The sequence below is a fragment of the Eptatretus burgeri genome, chromosome 3, assembly GCF_056783735.1.
Source record: "Eptatretus burgeri isolate ZD-2024b chromosome 3, Ebu_testis_v1, whole genome shotgun sequence".
Taxonomy (NCBI): Eukaryota; Metazoa; Chordata; class Myxini; order Myxiniformes; family Myxinidae; genus Eptatretus; species Eptatretus burgeri.
In genome coordinates, this window is record NC_140963.1 from 90,390,485 (window position 1) to 90,416,950 (window position 26,466).

Below are 26,466 nucleotides of genomic sequence, written 5' to 3' on the forward strand. Positions count from 1 at the left end.
GGGTGGGGGGAGGGGGTGAAGACTGATGGGGTGTGTTGGGGAGAATGGGCAGGTGGTGCAAGACCGGAAAGTAGGCGGTCGAAGACAGAGAGACCACTGACCTGTCTGAAATGTGAAAGTAATAGGCCCAGAGACTCGACTTCATCTTGGGTGATACAAATTATTTTGAAGGCCTTGGTTTACATGGCGTGAAGGTGAGCAAGATATAATGCAGGGGTGCCAGCCCAAAGGAAAGTTCAGTACTCCATCGAGATGTAGATGAAGGCTTTGTAAGTAGATAAAAGTTTAGATGTGCCAAGGAAAGACTGCACGATGGAGGACGGGAGGATTCCCAGTCGGCGGCTAGCTTTGGAGGGCAACTCCCCAAGAAGGATCATGGCTGATGGTGAAGCCCAAAAGTTTGAGTGACTGAATTTATTCAAGAGTTTTGTTGAGGAAGTATATGGGAGGGTTCACCACATGGTTCATTTGGGGAGGGACAGTGAGAGTGAGAGATTTGTCGGGATTGAGGGACCACTGCATATAATTGGAAGTAAGTTAATGGGTACGTAGTTTGAGTATCTTTATTTCTTTTGGGTTTTTTTTTTTTTTGCCACAGAGAGCACGTCCTTACCAAATGTTTGCTTTACACGTTAAAGAAAATTCAATTGCATGTCCTCTGCCTTGCCATCCTGTGGGTGATGGGCCTGAGTCCTGTTGACTCTATTACATCAGATGTGGGATGCAGGTTGTATGAAAGAAGGTAGCAAATGCTGTGCAGCAAGCTCAAAATAGCTCTGAGAATTTGAACATTGTTAATCACGATTTATCAGTGTCCTTCGAGGATATTGAATTTTTTTTTCTTTATACAGAGAGTGGTGGGTTGATAGACTGACAGTGGTGAACAGGCAAACAAAAAAACACATTTCAGTATGAGAAGGGGAATGTCATGGGTGAAAAAGGGTTTGGGGTTAATGAGAGAAAGATAGTGGGTGTTGGAGGAATGATGAAGTGGCGATTTCCAACAGTCTTGGAAAAATGGGGGAAGAGCACAAATGACCGACAAATGGAGTCTGTTCCACAGATGAGAGAACGGTAGGATGATGATGTTGGGGACAATACAGCTTTAAGCTTCTCTTACCCTGAGGGAGAGTCCTCTGTGGAAGTCCCAAATGATTATTATGGGGTGATCCATACAATCGTATGATCTTGGCCTGAATCCCAGGCGAATTTCAAATGCGTTGATAAAATTTCCTTTAAAGAAGAAATTTTGTTTTTGGTATTTTCAACTTGACTTAATTACAGGAAATAGTTTTGATTGTTCGGAAGCAGATAATTCCACAAAATTATCCCATTCATCTGGATTCGAGGGGATGTCCATTGTGTATCAATCCCCCATGCATAATTTGGGGAAACAGATAGGATCTCAACAACTTCTGCTTTATCCTGGGCTTCTGAACTTGCCTTCCTCATTGTCTCACAGACTACATGATTTGCCTTCCCCCCTCCTCACTGGACCCCCCCCCATCGCCAAAGAAAGAGATAACTTAAATGCTCCAGCAAACGCAGTGCAGTGGGGTGATATTGTACACACTGATGACTGATACAATGCACAAGAAAATGAATTACTTGGTTGACATCACTTGGGAACATCTTGTTAGAGGGACAAATGACACGACGACCTTTGGTTGATTCATAAATACTGATCACTCTTAATCGAGCCTCTATCTGATCGTTTTGGTGCATGTGTTTATATACAGCTGCCATGCACTCTGCAATTTTTAATCTTTCACTCTTATTACAGCATTTGTAAATGGTCACACTTTCTCATTTCTTTATTTCCTTGCAGTCTTCACTAGAATGGTCATAAGTTGATGTTGTTTCCTTTGCCACAGTTCTGCAGTACTTTTAGCAGCTGGAGGGACTGGGGTGACTGACATTCCTTTCTGCCGCATTTGCCATGAGGGCCCTGGACCGACAGCTGAAATGCTATCTCCATGCGAATGCACGGGGACACTGGGTTCAGTGCATCGGGCTTGCCTTGAACATTGGCTCGCTGCTTCAAACACCAGTTCGTGTGAGCTGTGCCACTTTCAGTTTGTGGTCGAGCGCAAACCTCAGCCCTTTTCACAGGTTTGCTACATACTTTGATTTTATTTTTTGAGATGTTTTTAGTTCTTTGGCTTTCAGCAAGCTTTCTTGTTACCCTTACCAGAGGATAGGGTATTGCATTTGGGTTATTTTTTTAACTTGTGAAAATCGAAGATTTTTCAAGACCCTGCTTATCGCGGATTTACTATTTGCGGAGTCCACGTATTCACGGTTCATAAAATGCCACCTGCTTATACATTCACGGCTCTGTGCTTCACGTATTCATGGTTTTGCGGGTGTATTGTTTTGTTTTGTTTTTGTGTTTTTGAGGGCGTATTCTTTTATTTTCTTTTTTTTTTTTTGATGTTTCCTTATGAATCACGAACCACCGGGAATTGCAAGTTTCCACTTTTTCCCATGACACCCACTTTTTACCAATGAAACAATGCCCCGACAATCACGGATTTGACATTCGCGGCATTTTCCAGGAACCTATCCTCCGCAAACCGCGGGCCCGGCAGTATATTGGTTGGTCGTGTGAATCATTCTGTCAATCGCCTGCAGGTCACAATTTTAAACCGATCTTCATGAAATTTCACCAAATGGTGGAGTTGGTTATAAGCAAGAAGCCTATTGATTTTGAGGTCAAAAGGTCAACATAGGCCAAATTCCTAAAATCCCCAATTTTCATTCGATTGGCTTGAAATTTGAAGAGAATTTGCATATTTGGTCATTGAATTCAACAACCAATTATTTTTGGGGTCAATTTAGGTCAAAGGTCAACAACTTAGGTGCATTTTCTAAAATCCTCAATTTTCATCCGATTGACCTGAAATTTGAACAGGGTTTGCCTATGAGATCACTGAATTCAACCACCAATTATATGAGCTCAAAAGGTCAACGTAGGCCTAATTTCTAAAATAGAGGAGGGCAAAAAACTATATATATATATATATATATATATATATATATATATATATATATATATATATATATATATATATATATATATATATATATATATATTTTGGCCTGCCCGGCGTGCGATCGGCCACGTAACTCAAATCGTGACGCGTCGCCCACGGAACGGACAATTCAGTCGTGACCCTCCTGGAACTACCGCCAGGAGCCAGTCACGGGTGGGGGTTGCCCTCACCACAACCCAGTCAGCATTCTACCCGCATGAAATAGGGTGAATCACCGAATGTCGATATACCTAAGTACCCGCGCGGGTAGCGTACTGAGGAGTTGTACCACGCCGCAGGTCAGCTCCAGACACAAACCGCTTAAGCGGCTCGTTCCGCGCTAAGGGGATAACCGAGCGGAGTTATCGCCGACCTTGACGGTTCAGATAACTTACTGGGTGTCTAAACCCACAACCAATCCCTTCCGTGATGCAAGATGGAACTTTCAAACGAAGGAAAGGACGCAACGAAACGGGTCACAATTTAACAAGCACTTTTCCACACACAGACAAGGCAAGCACGTATTCACAACCATACTGTAAGAATGCACGTATAACAGTCAAAGCAAGAACACAATGCAGAGTTACAACCGAATAAAAAGGCAATTATTTTCAGCACACTTATTCAGGTTTACTTACAAGACTGGCACCACACATACATTTACACAAAAAGCAAAGAAAACAAAAGCCACCCTCATAGGCAAGGAGGCAGACAGGTCCGTGGACCAAATGCGCGTGGAACCTGGATGAGCGGCCAGGTCCACGAGACTGAAGTGGTCTTGCCCACGCCCTCGTGGCGCGATGGCAGGCAAGCTGCAATGTCAGTGTAACGCGCCTGACTCCGTGCCCCTTGCGTGGCCGGTGAGCTCCCTCCGGCGTGCTCCACGCAAGCACGTGTTTCTCGGTCGGCACCACGGTTGCGGTGGGGAACGGACGGGGTTACCGGCGCTATCTCAGCGCAGATGAGGGGAATTGTTGATGCCCGGGATGGGGGGAATTGTTGATGCCCGGGATGGGGAAGGTTCTTGTTGCTCAGGATGGGGAGAGGGGAATGGCTGATGCTGGGTCCCCCCTAGCGGGGCCTCGGGACCGTACTGACTCTGGCGAACCCTCACCCCCCGAGTCTTCCTCCACGTCCCTGCTCCACTCCGCAACTCGCCCCTCGACCTCCACTCCGAGCTCCTCGTCATAACTGATCTCAGGTCCTTTATGGTGGTCTGCGAATTTCCACAGTCGAAACAATATATATATATATATATATATATATATATATATATATATATATATATATATATATATATATATATATATATATATATATCATATCTCAAAAAGTTGTGGATGAGTTTGTTAGGTGACAAAAACAAGCTGATTAGATTTTGGTTTAGATCCAGCCCATCAGTGGGATAAAAAACATAAACTGTTTAGCCTGGAGGAGGTATGCGCTCTACCAAGTGCTGTTATACTTTGTTCTGTTTTGCCAATTGTCACTCTGAGTGATATGTTTTTTTTTTTTTTCATTTGTTTGTCTGTTTGCCCACACATAATGAGTGTAGTATGTCTATTAATTACATACTATTGAAATGTGATTACATCTAACTATGTGGTGTTGTAACATGAGTTTGTCTTAATTATGTGCAATTGTAAATACTATTCCAATGGCACTATTCCAAGATGAGTACATCTATTAATTACGTACTATTGAAATGTGAGTACAGTACGTTTATTATGATATAATATTAGACCGTGTGTCGGTCTAATAATTACATACTATTGAAATGTGAGTTCAGTATGTATATTAATTATATATGAATCATTGGAACGTGAGTAGGTTTATTAATTCCGTAAAATTGAAATGAGGATGTCTATTAGATTGTGAGTTCCTCCATTATTTATGAACCATTAGAACATGAGTGTCCATTAATTACATCCTATTGAAATGTGAGTACGTCTTTTAATTATGTACTTTTGGAACATATATGCATGTCTCTGATATATATATATATATATATATATATATATATATATATATATATATATATATATATATATATATATATATATATATATATATATATATATATATATATATATATATATATATATATATATATATATACTAGCATAACGCGCGCTCTGCGCGACACGTTGGGGTGGGTGTGTTTGAGAAAGGAACTGATGCAGAGTATCAGTAGTAATTTTACTTTAATGCAGTAAGTGGAATACGATTTCACTGTTTCAGAACCATTTTATTTACTTTTTTTTTTGTACCATGCACCTCATATGGTCTTTGAGATAATGTAAGCCGAATATAACGTTACTCGAGTGCAGAACAAAGTCGAAGATAGCGCAACACGAAACCACAAACTCAGAAATAATATACAAGATATATATATATATATATATATATATATATATATATATATATATATATTTCTTCTTCTTCTTCTTTCGGCTGCTCCCGTTCGGGGTCGCCACAGCGGATCATCCGTATGATCCACATGTTTTACGCCGGATGCCCTTCCTGACGCAACCCTGGTCGCCTCTTACGACACAGGGATATGGTACACCTATTTTAACCGGGGTATACACCGGCCCAGTACACTGGTACTCATTTTGCCGACCTCGGAAGGATGACAGGCGGAGTCAACCCCCTGGTGTATTAATTCAGTGGCCCAACGGGGCTTGAACTCAGGACCTTTTGGATCCCAAGCCGCTGCCCTAACCACTGCGCCAACACCAGGTGTGTGTGTGTGTGTGTGTGTGTGTGTGTGTGTGTGTGTGTGTGTGTGTGTGTGTGTGTGTGTGTGTGTGTGTGTGTGTGTGTGTGTGTGTATATATATATATATTGAGCGTGATTATGTCTAATTACGCTTTGGAATGTATTGATTGCGTATAATTGTATTGATTACGTAGCACACAGAAACACCACACAAGTCCTGGCGAGAGTCTGCAATCTCTGCTCTTTCTGGTTGCTTCTATCATTTGACCCTCGCACCAATACACCATTTGAAATCCATGACTTCACCAAATAACCAATCTATAAATTTAAAATACGTTTAGCGTGAGCCTCCATGAGCTAGAACATTGTGATCTGCCAGTTCAGGTCACAAGTAGGGTGTTATTTTGTTTGCTTGTTAATTTTTTGCAGTCTTTAAGAAAAAGGCAACAAGAAGAGAAGAATGTCAGCAATGCAGTACCAACTGGATTGAGTAGAAAATAAAATGAGTATAAATGTGGGGAAGGTTCGAGGTGTGCCTGTGTCTGTCGTTTCACCTTCAAGATGTTATCTTGTCTTTGTTTGCTTTATACAATTGATGTTGAAATTATTTCCAAACAAACAGAATGGTAAAGATGACAAACCTGAGTGATGGAAAGAACGCAGGTACTTTGACGATGGTATTTGGCCCATCTTATTTGTGTCAAATTACTCGACTACTCACCAACTTCACAAAAGAGAAAAACTAAATATTCCCGAGCAAACTTTTTTGTTTCTTCCATTTAGTACGTCCTTGAGATGCATTTTTGTTTCATTCAAATAAAACAAAGGTATATTTTCAGGATGATTTATTTGAATGGTTGTGCTGGCAGGATATCTAAGCATAGTTATGTGCACTCACCTTTGAGCCATCTAGTATGGGTTTGCATCTCAACCCAGCTATCAACTCACCCTTGGCCTCGTGTTTTGCAGGCAAAGTGCGGTCAACAATGTGATTTTTTTTTTTTGATGACACAAGTGCCTCCGTAATGACGTCATAATTGCATACCGTATGTAGAACGCTACATCTGATTAGTATGGAAATTTTTGAGTTATCTTGGGATAAAATGGTCAACAGAAAAATAATTGATGAGATCATTCGGCAGCCATATTGTTTGAAGAATTTGTGTCCACAAAGCTTTAGCAACATGTTAAACTACTTATTTGCTTGCATTGCCACCAGAAACCAAGTTTGAATAAAAGCTTAACTAATTTAGTTTGTCAGTTATATCTATACAAGTCTGCAATGGTCATCAACATCAGTTTACATGAAGTTTATGGATTTAACAAACAAAATATTTATACTTCTGAGGCTTAACAATCTCATGTCCTCGTCTAGTACACTGCATGGTTGGATGCATGTGTGTTGCAGTGTGTGTGGATTCGGGTGTGCAATGTTCTCTCTCAGGTGGAGCTGGTTGTGGCATACCCGCTCCACTGTTCATGTCTACACAAGTGGTATTGCTCCTCGCAGCAGGTTCTTACTCACGAGGGGGTCACAACGTCGTCTTCAGGGGTCATGAGAACTGGTGGTGGCTCATTCGTTCTCAACAGATGACGTCTCTTCCTGTGTAAACTGCTCCCGATGCCGTTGTCAACCCAGTATTATCTCAGGTGCGAATCCACTTTGGTAGCAATGACTGGCTGTCAGGTGTTCTTCCTCTTGATGCGAACAGTGTCACTCAGCTGTAGGTTAGCCAGTGATCTTGCTACTACTACTACTACTACTACTACTACTACTACTACTACTACTACTACTCAGCGGATGCATCTGAGATAGAGTTCACAATGCCATGCCATGAGTCTGTCCATCATCAGTGTCTGCATGTCCGCGATGTCATGTTGGATATCCCTTGCTACACAGTCTATGTAGTCCAGTGGCCTTCTTCCCCTGGTTGGACAAGGCCATCTCAAGCAGATCACGTCAGATATAATTTGGTATTTGGCGTGGAAACGGTGACCAGCAAAACATGTTCTGCAACGAGCTACAATGGTAGAAATGGATGATATGTCTCCGTAGATCTCTGCTTTTGTTCTGTGTTCCCGCCAGCTGATGTTCTGAACTCTCATAAGAAGCTGAGTATCTGTGCCATCAAGCCGGTCGTCCAGGGCCTTCTTCATGGTCCATGTCTCTGATCCATATAAGAGTTTGTTCTCCACGCAAGCTCTAAAGAATGCAAGTTCGGTAGATCTTGAAATGTTAGACTGCCAGATGTGCTGCAGCCTGTTACATGCACTCCAGGCTTGACCTTTGCATGATATGAAGGCCTTCTTGGAGTCAGCTACATAAGACCTGAAGTACTTAAAGTCTTTGACTTCATTTTGTTGTGAGCCATCCTTGGAGAAGATTGGTAGATGATCAGCATCTTCATTTACTGTCATGTATTCTGTTTTCTTGGCATTTAGAAAGAGACCGACCTAAGCTGAAGCATCCTCAACAGAAATTAGAAGGTCTTGAACATCCTTCAAAAGTGTCGCTGTTAAGGCGATGTCATGTGCATAGTCAAGGTCTGTGAGATGCTTATCTCTGTCGTGATTTGAGCTTTTTGGCTTGATGACAATTCCTTTCTCTTTCATGGTCTCTACTGACTGCCTGAGAATGTCATCCACAACTATAACAAAAAGATAAGGAGCAAGGGTGTCCCCTTGGAGGATGCCTGCTGTTGTGAGAAACTCCTTGGTTGGGCCATCCATACTTTGAACATAGCTGGAGGGGTTGTTGTACATTATGACAATTGCTTGCACTGTTTCTTCTTGGATTCTATAGTTCAAAAGAATTTGAAGCATGACCTTCCTGTTGACGCTGTCATCGGCCTTTGAGAAATCCACAAATACTAAGCTTGCTTTCTGCTTAGAGATATTTAGTTCTTCTATGATCCTCCTTAATGCAAGAATCTGAGGTGTTGTCGATCAGCCTTTCCGGAAACAATTCTGGTTGCGTCGGAGAATAGGATCGAGATTAGGGGTAATCCTATTAAGCAGTATAGAATTGTCGATGTTTGAAGCTCGAGGTGACAATGTTATACCTCTGTAATTAGATGGAAGAGAGAGGTTGCCTTTTTTAGGCAGAGGGATGATGGCAAATTTGGCGAAGGTCGCTGGTTTGTTGCCTCTATATGTTTCATTGCAAAAGTTGAGCAGCTCTTGATGAAAAAGTGGGCTCTTCCAGACAACATCTGGAATGTTGTCAGGGCCAGCAGTCTTGGATCGTTTGAGCTTTCTCAGGCATTTCTGGAGTTCCTCCATAGAGAATGGACCGGTCTTGATGGGAAGAATGTCAACAACTTTGTGATTGAAGAATGGATCGTCAGTACTGGTGTTCTGCTCAGTTTTGCCTAGAAGATTGCTAAAATGTTTAAACTAGCAGTCTTGATGTTCCTATACGGTGTTACCTTTGATACGGATAGCTGGAGAAGCCTTCTTATTGGTGATCTCTCTCAGGACCTGCCAAGCTGCTGCATGCTTATTTTCTTGGTGTAAACTGTCAAGCTCGTCAGTCTTAGACTTCACATGGGCATCTCGGACCTTGGTGGAAGCTTGATCAAAAGCAGCTTTAGCGGATTCTAAGCTTCTGCAAGTATTTCTGGTGGGTCTTGCATTGTGCTTCATTGAAGCTTTCATCAAGGTTTCTCTGGCTGTTTTGACTCTGTTGCTGGTGGCTATTGCAACAACTTTCTTTTCTTGGGGAGCATTTCAAGAGCAATCTCCTTGTTGGCAGTGATCAAGGTGTCATACACTGCTGAGGTGTTGTTGTTATCCTCTAGTTCATCACACAGGATACAGAATCTGTTATGAACTGCGACTGAATTGCTCACAGAGATTGTAATCTCTCGCAACACTTTTCCAGTCTATGCTTTTCAGAGGATCTTGAGCTGGTGATTTGCTTTTGCGGTAGCTGATCTGGCATCTACATGAAACGATGCGATGGTCTGATTGAATACTTTCAAAGGAGCAGTAAGCTCTGGAATTCTTCATGGAATTAATCTATTTCTTTCTTACCAGAATGTAATCTAGCTGAACAAGCCGATCATTTGGACGGCGATGGGTCCAAAGCCTATTCTTGTGGTTCTGAAACATTGTATTGGTGGCAACAAGGCTGTGTTGCTCCACAAAGTCTTTCATGTGTTTCCCATTTCTATTGGAGTCATCTGCACAGGTGAATAGAGCGTCTGTAGACCCCAGTTGGGCATTGAGATCCCCACCTAATATTAGTAGATTGTGAGCTGGAATTACATGGGCTATGGTTGAGAGTTCTTGGTAGAATTTAACTACATCTTCTTCTGGGTATTCATTATGAGGGCTATAACAGCACAGGACAGTTGTCAATGGGTTGCCATGCAAAGTTATCTCGATTGTACGCTCATTGTGGCATACATTAGAGTGACAAGATTTCAAGGTCCTTGGTGAAATAAGGAGTTAGTTAGTCAGAGTTCTGCTCATCAAGATCTGTGCCGGTGAGAATGATATACCTGTGACAGGGGTGTTTCGGTACTCCAGAACTGCCAGGTAAATGTCATCATCAGCTTTCTTCATCATCCTCTTGATGGTTTGGATAAAACGTTCACTTTGGCCATTGGACTGGGCAAATCCAGGACTGGATGTCAACTGTTTGATTCCCCAGTTTTGCATGAACCGCCTGATTTTATTGGCTGTCAAACGGCATATTATCACTCATGAGCTCTTCTGGAATGCCATGACGTACGAAGATCTCTTTCATCTTAGTGATGATCGTGGTGGCAGTCTTGTCCTCGATCTCCACCACCTTCGGATACTTGCGATAGTAATCAACCACCAGGAGATAGTCTTTGCTCTGATATGTGAGGACCATCAGCTCCCACCTTCTGCCATGCAAGCTCAGGTATGGGGTGTGGTCTCGGCGGCTCCTTGGGCTGTGCATTCCTATGGCTGAGGCAAATTGCACAGTTGACCACTGTCTGCTCAATGTCTGCAGTCATGTTGAGCCAAAACAGCACCAGTGGCCCTCGCTTTCATTTTCTCAGCTCCCATGTGACTCTCATGTAGCAGAGCCAGAATCTCACTCTTCAGTGAGGTCGGGATCACAATGCGGTCACCAACACACTGCAGTCTGTCAGCTGTGTGTACCTCATCTTTGACCAGCCAGTAGTCTATGAGGACGTTCGGAACACTGCTTCTTTTTGGGCCATCCCCCAATCATTGCTGCCTGCCTCACCATCTGGAGGTCAAGGTCCTCAGCTGCTACAGCTCTGATCTGCTCTTGTCTCATGGCACTCACCGGCATGTCACTCAATAGGCAGTGAACCATGACTTCTATGTCATCCTCCATCTGGTCGTCTGATCAGTCACCAGGTAAGTATGCACGACTCAATGTGTTGGCTACTTGCCCGGGACATACCTCACATCTAGTTCATAGCACTATAATCTCAAAAGCATTCTCTGCAGTCATGGATTCACATTGCCCAGGGGTTTCTTGAAAATTGCCTCCAGAGGGCGGTCATCCGTCTTCACATTCACTGGCTTCCCATACACATTCTGGTGGAATTTGTAGCATGCGTAGCAGATTTCCAACAGTTCCTTTTTGATCTGCGCATAGTTCTTTTCAGTATCCATCATGGACCTTGATGTGCAGTGAACTGGCCAACCCTCCTGGAGCAGACAACAACCAAGCCCTCTCTGGCTAGCATCTGCTTGGACTGTCACCAGCGTGGAGATGTCATAGTATCTCAGAACAGGTTCTGTGGCCAGTGCTGCTTTGACCTTGTTGAGACTTTGTGTGTGTTCCGCTTCCCAGCTCCAGGCTGTGTCTTTCTTGTGCACGGAGTGCAGTGCACGGAGCGGTGCTGTGGTCCCCGACTCGTTCGGTATATATTGCACTAGGTATTTGACCATGCCCAATAGGTGCTGAAGTGCTGGTTTGTCTTCAGGTGTCGGCATGTCAGCAATTGCTCGGATCTTGGACTTGTCTGGTGTCAGTCCCTCTGGAGTGATGATGTTGCCCATGTACAGCACTTTGGTCACTCGGAACTGTACCTTGGTCCTGCTGTTGAACTTCACCTGTTGTTGGAGAGCTCTCTGCATGACCTTGTACAATATTTGTTCATGTTCTTCCACCGTCTCAGTGGCAATAATCATGTCATTGGCAATGACCTGCACACCAGGAATGTCGCTGAAGGCCTCCTGGTTTCTCTTGTGCATGATTACACTCGCTGACAATATGCCAAAAGGCATGCGGCAGAACCTCATCCTTCCCCAGCGTATATTGATTGTGCGCAGGCAGGAGGACTTCTCTGTCAGTTTCACATGCCAATACCCATCAGCCATGTCAATCATTGTGAACACCTTGTTGTTCAGTTGTCTCTGCACATCACTTGGTGTAGGCATTGCGGATCTCTCTCGCTTGATTGCACGGTTCAACGGCTTTGGGTCACAGCAGATTCTCATGCGGCCATCTTTTTTCTTCGGTGATTACGAGGTTACTAACCCAGTCGGTGGGCTTGTCAACCTTGGCCACCATACCACGTTTCTCCAGTTGCTCCAGAGTGTCTTTCAGCTTCTCATACTTTCCATAGGGAACACGTCTGGCTGGCTGAAAAGTCGGCGTTACATCTGGATTTAGCTCAATTTCATACTTGTGCCTGTGACCACATCTGTGTATTGCTCGAGCAGCCTCTCCTTGGTCAGTGGAGCATGCAGTGAATCTATACACTTGATAAGGCCCAGCTTCTCGCATGTGTTTTGCCCTACTATGGGAACAGTGGTTTTTTCAGTTATATAGAATTTGATTCTCCAGTCTTGCCTTTTGTGCTTGCAGGGAATCACTGTTTTATCTCATGGCTGAATCTTGCCATCACCAAAAGCAGTGAGAATGATGTTGGTGGATGTTATGGTGTGCTCAGCATTGCAATAGTCAAGGTAGCAAGTGAGATTACATTTGTCTGGGCACCTGTGTCAAGCTTCATGTTCACCACACTCTGGCCAACTGTCGGCTGTTCTTGCCACCTGCCCGCAGGCCGGATAATGTCATCATTCCAGGTTACCAATGAGCACTGAATCTATGACCAGAAACTCTTCAGTACCTTGCTCGGGATCTGCATCCAGAATATGTACCCTTCTTGTGCCTCCATCCTTGCATACAGCAGCCCAGTGATTCTTGCCTCCAAACTTAGCACACGTTTTGCCAAATGCTGGACACCTGCGTGGCCCAGGACTGTGCTTCTTGCCACAGTACTCACATACAGACTGAGTAAGGCATTCCTGTTGCCTTTTTGTAGCTACTGTCATGGCTCTGGCTGCAGCAGGCTTGGCGTTGGCTTGCTTGGGAAAGGTGGTGTGCTGTTGTTGCGCCTCTTTATCCACTGCTTAGACTTGCTTGGCACCCTTTATGCCATTGAGCTACTGCCTGATTGATTCGGCGGCATGACGTATGTCCAAAGCTTTCCACAGTGTGACCTCACCTTCCCAATGAAGTCTCTCCTTAGATCTTTCGTCTTGCACACCAAACACAATCTTATCTGTAATCATGAGTTCTTCTTGAGGTCCTAACTCGCACATGGCTGCTTGTGTTCTGAGTTCAATGAGCCATTGGTCGATCATATCACCCTTCTCCTGGTCACGTTTCCAAAAACGATACTCGTACACAACGTTTTTTTTCTTAGCCTGCAGTAATCCGTGAACCTCTGCAGCACCAACTCGTAATCATTCACATTGTCACCCTCAGAAAAGGTAAACGTCTTGTGAATAACCAGAGTTCGGTCTCGCCAATTCTAGCAAAATTGCTACTTGCACGTCAGTGTCTTTCTTCTTGAGCTCAGCGGCCTTGAAGTAGTTCGAGAATCATGCAGCCCATTTGTCCCATGCGTCGGCAGCATTTGATGCCTTAAAATTCATTGGTCCGGGAGGCTTTAGGACTTCCATAGCGACATTTGGTTCGTTTAGCTGACACCATGTAACAGCATCGACCATACACATGTCTCTGGCTCAAGTGGAAGTGATGCTTCATTTATTGGTCCACATCAGGAACACCATATATATTCTGTTACAGTAAGGAAGAAAAACAGTCTAATAGACACCTATCAACAGTCAATTCCGATTGGACGTTCTCTAATGATGCGTCATCATCTCCCAACGGTCTAGGTGGGAGGAGCCTGTTCAGTGTTAAGCTCTCCATTTGGAGGTTGCAGAGTCTGAGGCGGAGCCCCTAAAGCTGTTGCAGAATCCTCATCAATATTTGTAATCGTGAGACGAGTTAGTGTTCCTCTTCTTTGCACAAATAAGCACAAAAAAAAAGTTTGTCCTCTTGCTTTGCTTATTGTCTCATTAATTATGTAACACACCAGTACACAAACGCCGCACAGAATACACCACACAAAAGAAGTCCTGGTGATGGCCTGCAATCTCTGATTGCTCTTTTTCTTGTTTCACATGGTACTTTTACTTTATATTTATAATGAAACTTTTACAAATAAAGTGGTTGCATCAATTCAAATTGAATGTCATTTTGCAAAAGTAAATTGGTGGTGGTTAATGATACATTGATGGTACATTTATTAACTTTAAAAGGTAGGAGGTTCCTCTCCTTTCAAATGCTAGGTCAGTTAAGTCAGGTTTCTTGACTGCCACTGGTAACATGTAACCCAGTGCTACCTGCCGCATGGTTGGGTACTAGGCGACTAAACTGACTTCCCTCACTGGCTTGCCAGTGGGGAGGGTGACTGTGACACTTTGCAGGACTAAAAACAATACCTGCCAAAGGGCGGATGAGCTCCTTTCGGGAGCCAACGGCCATCCAGTCAGGATATGGTGTCTCCGAAAAAACACCCATCCAGTTAGACCGGTTTTTTAGGTAGTAGGTTGTAGAGAGCAACCGCTCAGGGTGGTACTACTGTTCTGACTTAGGAGTGTTAAAGTGGGTCCCAGAACCATCTTACACACTCCATGTCAAGATTGCTGGTCTTACTTTCTGTCTCACTCAAACTTTGGCTAGCTTTAATCTCTCTTTATTTTGCAAACAAACATACACTTTTCAAACAAACATCATACACTTTTTTTTACTCACTCATTTTCACTCCTCTCTTCGCATTCTCCATCTTTTATTTCTCTTTCCTCTCATTTCCCTTGGACAGCCTCCAATTAAATATGATTAAGTCCAAAAAGTCAATGGCCCCTAGTTCCCCGCATTATGGGGTGCAAAGAATCTCCAGTGACTTGCCTGTCTTTGCTGCCAACGAGGGGCTGGGGGGGGTGGGGGGGCTTAGGCAGTAGTAGTTCAGTCCCTCCCAAGACCCTTGCCTTTTGAACCAACCTGACTCATTTTCAATTCATTTCACCAACATTCGTGGTCTTTCTTCGAATCATTCCTCTGTTGAACATCATCCAGCAAGCTCCTCTCCTAATATATTGCTTCTCAGAGACCCAATTATCACATGACTTTCATGTTAATTCTTATAACATTTGCACTACAACTACATAATTTTACCTCCAATTGGTTCTTCTGATCACAATCTTGTGAACACTACTTTACTTACCACTACTTCTTCTCATACAACTTCTCTGACGAAACGCCAGTATTGGCATTTCAATAGTGCTGACTGGACTAGTTTACAAAACTTATTTTCTGACTTTCCCTGGAAAGACTACTGCCTCTCCTCAGGCAGTGCCTCTATCTCTGCTGAACGTATAGCTGAGGTTATTGTTGCAGAAATGGAGGCTTATATCCCCTTCTCTTTCATGTTTATCTCTCCAACCAATTCTTGGTTCAATAATTCCTGCTCTACAGCCATTCGTGCAAGGGATAACAAGGAAATCCAACACAGGTGGAGGCCAATCAGCCCATCATGCCTGCGTGAACAACACACCAACCCATCTACTCAAGATCCAAGGAAGAGAATGTAAAATAAAAAAGTTTTTAATTAATGAAGTAAATATTTATTTTGTAGTTTTTGTGTTTTGTAGTTTTTTTTGTATTTTTTTTTCTTCTTTTCTTCCCCTCAGGGAGGGGGCATGGGCTTGGTTGAAAACTCACATCAACAACCACACAACCACCTTGACAAGACCCCCCACCAACAGCACTCCGTACACAATCACCCATCAATGCTCAAACTACCTAAAAGTCTTATCAACATCCCCATACCCCTCTATCTCCATAACTTCCAGGTCCCTATCTAATTCTAATTTAAACTTTCTACTTTTTCTGCAACCACCGGTGACCTTTCCAGGGAGACCATTCCATACATTAACTACTCTCTGAGTGAAAGACCCCTGCCTAACTACCGTCTTAACTCTCTTCTTTACTCTCAAGCTATGGCCCCTGGTTCTATCACTGCCTACTCTGTTGAATAATTCATCTTCACTTGTTTTACCTCTTCCTTTCATTATCTTAAACGTCTTCATCATATCTCCCCGTAACCACCTCCTATCTCGTGTATAAAGCCCCGTCTCCTTCAGCCGCTCCTCATAGCTGAGTCGAGTTAGGCCTGGAATCAATCGAGTCGCCCTGAGCTGAACCCACTACAGTAAGTCCTCGCTTTTCGCAAGGGTTGCGTTCCTGGAAAACCTTATGATAAGCGAAACTGTGTTAAACAAAACATATTTTCCCATAGAAACCAATGTGTTAAAGGGGGGATGTGTTTTTGGCTCGGAATTTTTTGGACATAAACACAAATAAACAAAACACACTCCTCGAGTAGTGGCGACTTACCCCGAGGCTGGAGGAACGGAGTTGATTGCGGTGGACAAGCCACACTTGCGGAGTGGCAGAATCGTCCCCCTCTTCACTTGACACTGTGCTGTCACTTTCTTCACCAGCGGGAACGGTCTCTTGGCAGCTGGTTGAAGGAGCATCCTGGATGTTGGATGGAGTTGGTGCTGCATCTTTTGGCTTGAAAAATGCATGGAGAGTGGGCTGGATGGCTTTCTTTTTCTTTGCTGCATAAAGTTCCTTGTAGCAACAAAGGGCATCATTAACAACACTGCTAAAATCAGTGCTCCTTTCAAGATTTGGATCTTGCTCGATAACAAATTCTATGGCACTTTCAAACGAGCTGGGGATTTGGCTGAGGTTTTTCATGGTGAGATGCTCAGATGAAGGTGTCACAGCATCTTCTTCTTCCTCAAGAGCCCACTGCTGTTCCAACTCCATAAGATCTTCATTGCTTAAGGGTTCTGCATGAGACTCCAGTAAGTCATCCACGTCCTCTTCGTCAATCTCTTCAAAACCAGCCTCCTGCGCCAGGTCTACAATTTGACTTGTAATCAACGGAACATCAGCAAACCCTGTGAAATTGTGGACACACTCAGGCTACACTTTCTTCCACACAGCGTTCATTGTGGAGGCGCTCACCTCCGCCTACGAATCCTTAATGTTTTCCCAAGCCATTTTTATGTTGTATGTTCGCCAAAACTCCTTGATTGATAGCTTGTCCTTATCAGTTTTTTTGATAAGCTGCAGCATGGTATGCTTAACATAATAGGCTTTAAAAGCAGCAATAACTCCCTGATCCATAGGCTGTAAAAGTGAGGTAGTATTTGGTGGTAAAAATACTACCTGCACGTTTTCACACCAGTCTTCCATTTGTTGAGGATGGGCAGGAGCATTGTCTACAAGCAGCAAAGATTTGTTGTCAATGTTGTTCTCCTTGGAGTACTTCTCAACATGATTGGAGAAGTAATTGATCACGTAATCGTGGGTCAATGCCCTAACAAACTACGCGCTTTTTTTTGTATCACAGCAAGAGATAAAGGCATGTGACGTTTAGTTTGATCTTCTATCCACACACATAATAAAGCTCCATGTTGTGCATGGCACCATCTCTCATTCTCGTTAGTGTCGTTACACTCGAACTGGTCGCAATCTGTGATATTTTCTTTATCTTTGCCGAACTTTGAACGATCGAATGTACAGTCGATGCAGCGATTGCTGTGCGCGGCCGATTTCCGTTGTCCCTTCACCTCGTTCATGTCTTTTAATTATATCCAATTTCACCTTCAATGTGACAGCCTTTCGTTGTATCTTGAAACGAGGTATGCTTGGCAAAAGACTTGCGGGTCGCTTGGGATTCATACTAGAAGGTATGCAGGCGAGCGTGAAGAGAATACGTACAGTACAGCATACAGTACATGCGCAGTAAAGTGAAAGTGTGTTTATGCGCATCCTGTGTGATTGTTGTTTTTTGGAGGCAGTTTGAAACTTTTTTTTTGCGTTTTTCCTTGCAATGACATTACGATAGGCATAAAATGTTTGCGATAATTGAAAAATTGGTCATTAAAACTAAATTACGAAAAATCGAAACTACGATATGCGAACTTCCGGTTAGCGAGGACTTACTGTATATGGCATCTATGTCCTTCCTGAATTGTGGTGACCAAAACTGCATACAATATTCTCGATGTGTCCCTCACTAAATTCCTGTACAGTGTGAACACCACCTCTTTTGATTTATAATTGATCCCCCTCTGAATACAACCTAAAACCCAATTTGCTCCACCTATAGCTGCCTGGCACTGTGCTGCCTGATTACCTCCCGTATCTATTACCACCCCCAGATCCTTCTCCTGTGTGACATGCTCCAGAATTTCCCCTTCCATCCTGTAATCTCTATTTTCATTGTTCTTTCCCATCCCCAATACCTTACACTTGCTCAGGTTAAATTCCATCTGCCAGTCATTTGCCCAATCCATACAAGTATCAATACTCTCTTGTATCTGTTCACCACCCCCTCTGCTACCGACCTCACCTCCAAGCTTTGTGTCATGTGCAAATTTGGAAAGCTTCCTCTGTACCCCATTATCCAAATCGTTTACGTGAATAATGAATAGTGATGGTCCGAGTACTGATCCCTGAGGTACCCCATGACTTGCATCCTCCCAGCAAGACATCCTCCCACTCACAGACAGTCTTTGCTTCCTACCACTAAGCCAGTTTGCCATCCAATTACCTACCCGACCAGCCACTCCACAAGCCCTCACCTTGGCGAACATCCTCCGATTTGGTATGGTACCTTATCAAATGCCTTCTTAAAGTCTAGATGTACTATGTCCACTGCCTTTCCCTCATCCAGCCAATCAGAAACTGCCTCATAGAACTCTAAAAGATTTGTTAAACAGGAACTACCTTTGGTAAACCCCTGACTACCTTTAATTAGTTTGTATTTGTTTAAATGGTTCCTCATCTGGTCCTTAGTTAATGTCTCCAACACCTTCCCCACAACTGAAGTCAAACTAACAGGTCTATAGTTTCCCAATTATTCTCTGGATCCTTTCTTAAATAATGATGTTACATTTGCTACTCTCCAATCCTCCGGTACCTTTCCTGACTTAAGGGAACTGTTGAAAATATCCGTTACATCTCGCTTACCTGCTCAGCCACCTCCATCAATACTCTCGGTTGCATATTATCTGGACCCGGAGCCTTATCTTCTCTTAGATTACCTGGCTGTTACTTTACTTCCTCCACTCCAACCTGGATCTTCTATAAAAGCCCTTCCTCACCTCCTCGATAGATAGTCTCAGCTATTGACAATTCTACTCACTGTTCTTGTGTAAAAGTTGAAGAAAAATACCTGTTTAATAAGCCTGCCATCTCACTTTCATCACCAACCACTCTCCCGGTGCTATTCTTCAATGGGCCCACACTGGTCCTAACCTGTACTTTTCCCCTGATATACTACATTAAAGCCTTGCTATTATGTTTAATATTCTTAGCCGTGTCCTTCTCATACTCTCTTTTGGGTTGCCGAGTTATTTTCCTAACTTGCCTCCAATTACTCTGATAGTGATATAAATCAAACTCCAGTCCTGTTATTTTAAACCTAATCAATACCTTCTGCTTCTCCATAATAACGTTTCATCCCTCACTACTTAACCACCCTGGTGTCTTTCTGCTTCTAGTTTTACACCTAATTGGAATGTACTTTGCACTCTACACATTTGGTCCTTAAAGGTTTCCCATTTCTCTGATGCTGATTGTCCTGTTGTTAGAGTCTCCCAATCTACATCACCCAACTCTCTCCTCATACCCTCAATGTTTGCCTTCCTGAAATCTCATGGCCTTACCCTACTATCCTGAACTCTAACTCTTAACAGAATCTTTGCAATCACAATGTTATGGTCACTTGCTCATAAATGCTCCCCTCCCTCCACCTCCTCCACCATATTGGGATCGTTACTTAAAAAGGAGGTCTAACACTGCACTCCCCCTCTTGGGCTTATCTTCAAACTGGGTTAAAAAGCAATCCTGGACGAAATCTCAGAAATCCTCATCTGCTCTACCCTTTCCCTGTTCCTGGACCCAATCTATTCCTGGCAAGTTGAAATCCCCCATAATCAATATGCTTCCCTTTCCACATGGCCTTTTGAATTCTTCATGTACTCCTCCTCCTTCCTCCTCTTCCTTCCCACCCGGATGCCTCATATCAGACATGGAAAAATTCTTCTTCCTCCAACTCGCATTCAGCTTTCATATCTGCCAGAAATCACTGCAAATATGTTATTCATGAGGTGAAGCATTTCTTTATTCAAAAGAAATGTGACAACCTCTCATTTTCTTCCACAATTAGATCTTTCTGGTCCTGAGCTAAAAGGATCTCCAACAACTTCTGTCGCTCTACATTTCCTTCACTTTTCCATTCCGATGATACTATCGCTGTCTCTCTGACTTATAAAGCAACTTTTTTTGGTTCTCTTTTTTTTTTTCCTCCAACTCTACACGAGATGACTCTAACATTCCATCTCCCTTTGATGCTCCCCTCACCAATCCTATGTCCCTCCCTATACTCTCTTTTCATACAGTCAAAAAAATACTCCTCTCTGGATATAAGCAAGGCCTATGGGCAAGATTGCAATCCTTATTATGTCTTGAAGGAATGTGCTTCAGAACTTGCACCCGTACTTGCTCGTTTGTTTCGTTTTTGTTTAAAAACTCAAACTTTTCTTCTTACCTGGAAACATACCTTAGTACAGCCTATTTTAAAGAAGGGTGAATGTTCAAACCCTTCTTACTACCGTCCTATTGCTCTGACCTACTGTTTCCAAAGTCTTTGAGGAGAGGAGGAGATTGGGACCATACTCTGTGCAGAGCGTTGGTGCTGCCGAAGCAGTCTCCTTGGCTATTGGGCACAATCCTGGATGGGTTGCCACTCCAACACAGTATACCAGCATGCTGGCACTCATTTTGCTGACTTCGGAATGATGACAGGCCAAGTTAACCCCACCCGGTATTAATTCAACAGCTGAGTGGGATTTGAACTCAGGACCCTAGGATCCTAATCCCACACCCTAACCATTCAGCCAACACCAGGCATAAAGTCTTTGAATATCTTCTCAATTCCCATTTTCTCAATTATCTTGATTCTCAGTCTTCTATCTGGCAACCAATACGGCTTTCACAAGGTAAGATCGACAGGTGATATCCTTTCTTACATTATGAATGTCTGGGCCTCTTCTTTGAGAGACTATGGGGAATCCTTTTTTGTTGGCCTTGATATCTCAAAAGCTTTTGACAGTTTGGCATCGTGGTTTGATATCCAAGTCTGCCTCTTTTGGCTTTTCTCCTTCACTCTGCTCTCATATCGAGCTTTCTCTCCAACCGCTCTCGCTCCGTAATTGTTGATGGTTCAACATCTCCCCCCTTCCCTATCAACAGCAGTGGACCTCAGGGTTCTGTTCTGTTTCCAACACTGTTCCTTCTTTTTATCAATTACCTTTCTTCCACAAATAACCAAATGCACTCATATGCTAATGACTCAACATTACATTCCTCCATGTTTTTCCTATCTGCCCCATCTTCCCTCACTCGATCTACATCTCGTTTCATCACAGCCACCTCTTTAAATTTGGATTTGGACAAGATCTCCCAGTGGGGGCAAATGTAATCAAGTTAATGTATAAGTTTAATGCTTCAAAAACTCAATTTCTTCTCCTCTCAACTCTCCAATCTCCTTTGAAAGCTCAACAATTACACCATGTTATACAATAAACCGATTAGGCATCACTCTAACTTCAAATTTATCCTGGAATCCACACTACGCAAATAGTTAAGTCTGCCCTGAAGAAATTCGGAGTCCGATTCAGATGTCGAAGATTCTTCTCCTGAACAGTTGCTCCAACTATATAAAGGATTGATTCGGCCTTGTATGGAGTACTGCTCTCACATCTGGGGAGGTTCCTGCTCCACATACTTACTGGACAGAGTTGAATCCAAAGTTATTCGACTTGTCAACTCTACCAATGTGACGTCAAAACTTTACCCGCTCAAATAACGCTGCATAGTAGGCTCTCGTTCTCTTCTCTACAGATATTACCTTCGGTTTCTGCTCGCAAGAACTTGCTGCTTTTGTACCTCCACCATTATCGAGACCAAGGAATACTCAACAAGCCACTACATCACATGATCATTGTGTGGCCATTGGCAATTCAAGGGTGGGCCGTTACGAAGTTTGTTTCTTCTCCTTCACTGCCAAACTCTGGAACTCTTTACCTTCTCACATCTTCTCAAACACTTATGACCTTCCCCTTTTCAAAAAGCAGATTTTTTACTTTCTCAAAAACTCAGACTATTCTCTCTTTCCTTACTTTTCTATCAATGCAGTTCTTTTATCCAGACTTTGCCTGGATGAGGACTATTTAGTCCATGACTGAAGCCTTCAACATAACATAATTTAAAAAAATTATTATTACTTATGGAAAAGTACTGTAATTATTCAAATATCGCCAGGGAAACCTTATGTGTAAATGCAACATCGTCCATTTTGTAGGAATGCAGGTTTGTTATTCGTTTTCAAATCTGTTTTTTTTGTCTTACTCCATGGAGAAGCCAAGAATGCTTTGAACACAAATTGGATATTGTGTGCTTACCCAGTTGTATTACAACAGACTGAGTTGTCTCACATTTAACCCCATGTTCCTGACCGCATGCTGTGATTCCTATCCCATAGTGGCTGCGCAATCCAAGCCCCAAACAGGAGCGACGTACACTGCTCAGTGACACACTCTGCTTCCTTTTCATCACTCCACTCGCTGGAATATCGGGATGGCTGTGTCTTCGTGGAGCTGCCGATCACCTTGAGGCTGGAAACCGCAGCCAGCTGGAAGCAGCTGGTCTTATTGGTCTTACTGTGGCCCTGCTCACCATATACTTGTTCTGGACTGCTGTAAGTTGATAATACTTTATTTAGGAACTGAGGCCTAATTTCTTTCATCATTTTTTTTTTGTTACCTCCGCAAACTTTGTTGCGAAGGTTATGTTTTGATCGCTGTGTATTTATTTATTTATTTATTTATTTATTTGTGAATATGTGTGTTTGTTTGTTTGTTTGTTATTCACATAACTCCAAAAGTATTGAACTGAATCGCAGCAAATTTGGTGGGATGATTGGTTATTATCCGAGGACCATTTGATTAGATTTTGGGAGCGATCGGGTCAAAGGTCAAGGTCATGAAAAGGTCAAAATCGTCTTTTTACCATAGCGCGGTCAATTTGTATCCAATTTGCATGCAACTAATGCCAAAATGTTCAGAATTCAATGCCCCATCTTGTGATATGTGACATGACACAATGACGTAATAACCCTTATTAGCGGTTGGGAGTCAAAGGTCAGGGGGGGGGTCACGACATTGCAAAATGTGCGGTTTTAGTCATAACACGGACAATTCTTATCCGATTTGCATGAAACCAACACCAAAATGTTGACTGTTCTGTTCCCCACACTAATACCAATTACAAAATTAAGAGTACAAAGGTCAAGGTCGAGGTCATGAAAAGGTCAAAATCGTCATTTTGCCATAGTGCGGTCGATTTTTATCCAATTTGCATGCAACCAATGCCAAAATATTGTGAATTCAATGCCCAATCTTGTGATATACGATATGACACAATGACGTCATTACCTTTGTTCGCGGTTTGGGTCAAAGGTCAGGGGGGTCAACGACCTTTATTATTATAACGCGGTCAATTCTTATACAATTTGCATGTAAGTAGATTCAAAATGTTTAGAATTCAATTCCCTATCCTGTGATGTGTAATATTTGACAGTGACTTTTTTTTTTTTTTTGTATACCTTGGTCGAGGCTCGTATGAGAGCGAACACACAACTCGCAGCAAGGAGGCATGAGACAAGAGGGGCGGGAGTGGAAGGGACAAAACAGTGGGGAACAGACACATTAGGTGAACTGTGGAAAGGAGAGGGATGGGGATGGGACGGGGAACATGGCGAAGAGAAGATGGACATTTCAGGGACTTTCAGGAAGGAAAGCAGGAGAAATGAAGGAAGTGGGCTTGGGTGGATTATCGGGGGTAGAAAAGATCGAGGATTTGGATGGGGGAAGATAAGAGGTGGTGGTGAACAGCTGTTTTGAAAGCCTGGAGGGAAGAATGGGAAAGAATAGAGTGAGGAAGTTTATTCCAAAGGTGGGAAAAAAGAGGAATGAAAGAGTGAAGATGAGCAGTGATTCGTGATTTTGGTAGTTTTACCAGAAGGGGTTGTTGGCAGACCTTGAGCGCCCTGTGGAAATGTGGTGGGGACAAATCGCAGAGAGAGCAGGGGGGGCAAGGCTGGAGAGGAGTCGGTAGAAGACAGAAAGACCACCGACCAACCTGCGGAGATTGAGTGAGAGGCCCAAAGACTCAGCTTCATTGCGGGAGATGCCGATGATCTTAAATGCCCTGGTTTCGACAGCGTGAAGCCGAGAAAGGTGGGAGGCAGGAGCACCAGCCCAGAGGGGAGAGCAGTACTCCATCAGGCTACGGACAAAAGCTTTGTAAGTGGTCAGGAGCTCAAGAGGGCCGAGGAAGGACTTAGCACGACGGAGGATTCCCAGTCGGCGACTGGCTTTTGAGGCGAGGTTGGAAATGTGACTTTCCCAGGAAAGGTCATGGCAGATAGTGAGACCTAGAAGCTTGAAAGAAAAGACTTCTTCCAGAGGATTGTTGAGAAAGTGGATGGGGGGGGGGGTTGTAAACGGTCCTTTCGAAGAGACATAGTGAGAGTGTGAGATTTGTCTGGATTGAAAGACATGTTCCACGTGTTGGACCAGTTTGTGATTTTATCCAGATCTGCAGTGAGCGAAGAAGCTGCTGCTTGCCGGTCTGAGGGATGACAGATGGTACGGCAGAGGGTGGAGTCGTCGGCAAAGAGAAATAGAGGATTTTCCAGAGAGTCCGAGAGATCATTGATGAAAACCAGAAAAAGAACAGGGCCCAGAACGCTACCTTGAGGAACTCCAGCCTGCACAGGAAGAGGGGATGAAAGAACTCCATTTAGGGCCACACGTTGACTGCGACAGGAGAGGAAGTCTGCGAGCCATGAGTGGAGATGGCCTTGAATACCATGGGAAGAGAGTTTGGTGAGTAGGGCAGGGTGCCAGACTGTGTCAAAAGCACGTGATATGTCCAGGGATACGGCTCGGATTTCCTGTCTGGCATTGAGGACCTCCATCCATTGATGGGAGAGCAGAAGCAGCATATCCAGGGTAGAGTGACCTGGTCTGAAACCAAATTGATGATTGGAAATCAAGCCATTGGAGAAGAGGAAGGATTTCATATCTGAGGCGATGATGGATTCCATCACCTTGCTGATGATTGGGAGAAGGCTGATTGGTCTGTAGTTATAGGGATCTGTTTTTGCACCTTTTTTATGCAGGGCAGTGATGTTAGCAGATTTCCAAGCAGATGGCAGATGACCTTGGGCAAATGAGAGGGTGAATAGAACAGAGAGAGGGTGAGCAAGAGCAGAAGAGCAGGCTTTGAGGACACGTGGGCTGATGCCGTCTGGACCGGTTGCAGAATCTGACTCGAGGTTTGAAAGCAAGCTCTCCACTTTGTCAGGAGAAAAGGATACAGAGTCCAAGGACAGTTGGGTGCGACTGGGTAAAGTGGGTAGAGATAGTGATGGGTTTAGGACACAAGATTTTGCTGCAAACACCGAGTTTAGACATTCAGCTTTATCACGTGTGGAATCAGCAGTGCGGCCATTTGAGGTAAGGGAGGGGATGGAGGGGGAACATACACCAGAAACAGATTTGATTAAACGCCACCAGGATTTTGAGGAGGGAGAGAGGTTTGAGATTTTGAGGAGGGAGAGAGGTTTGAGATTTTGAGGAGGGAGAGAGCTTTATTGGTGAGTTTAAAGCATGGGGGGGGGGGGGTGTCACTGAACTTATTTCTTATAATGTGACCAGTTGTCATCAGATTGACTTGACACTGACACCCAAAAAGGTCAGGGAGTTCATACAGAAATTGTACAATGTACGTGAATCAGTGTCAAACAGCAGGAAATTTAATGTTTTTAAGCCATCATAACACATATGAGATGACAGATGTGGTATGGGATTAAATACCCTCACAATCAACGGTTTCTGGGGGGGGGTGGGCAAAATGTAGCGTTGGCGAAGGTATGCGCTCAACTGAGTGCCCGTTGTAGTTTTTTTTATTGTCATACTACCAAAGGGGTATGTGCGATCCATCCCCAAATACTTTCATATTAAAATATTTTTTTTTACGATCGTTACACACACACTTGCCAATAGAAGGCTTCTGAAGTCTGTGAAGATCGAGTGATGCTGCTGTTCACAGTGCAGCATCTGACACTTTATGCAGTGGGTGGTTCTGTTTTTCAAATCGCAACTGAGCCAGAAAGCGTGTGTGTATGCGTGCGTGCGGATGTTGTTAGCTACTATCTCCGCATGTGATTGGATTTCAGAAGGT

General features: G+C 43.5%; 1 protein-coding gene across 1 annotated transcript in view; it reads left to right on the top strand.

Moving 5' to 3' along the window:
* The window catches only part of LOC147030428 (E3 ubiquitin-protein ligase MARCHF3-like), an 89,653-nt gene that overhangs the window by 55,580 nt on the left and 7,607 nt on the right, over positions 1 to 26,466 (top strand). Inside the window, exons 3-4 of the mRNA XM_085874478.1 lie at positions 1,875 to 2,112; positions 22,700 to 22,915. Of these exons, the coding sequence (XP_085730604.1) occupies positions 1,875 to 2,112; positions 22,700 to 22,915 (454 nt within the window). The remainder of the gene's footprint in view (positions 1 to 1,874; positions 2,113 to 22,699; positions 22,916 to 26,466) is intronic.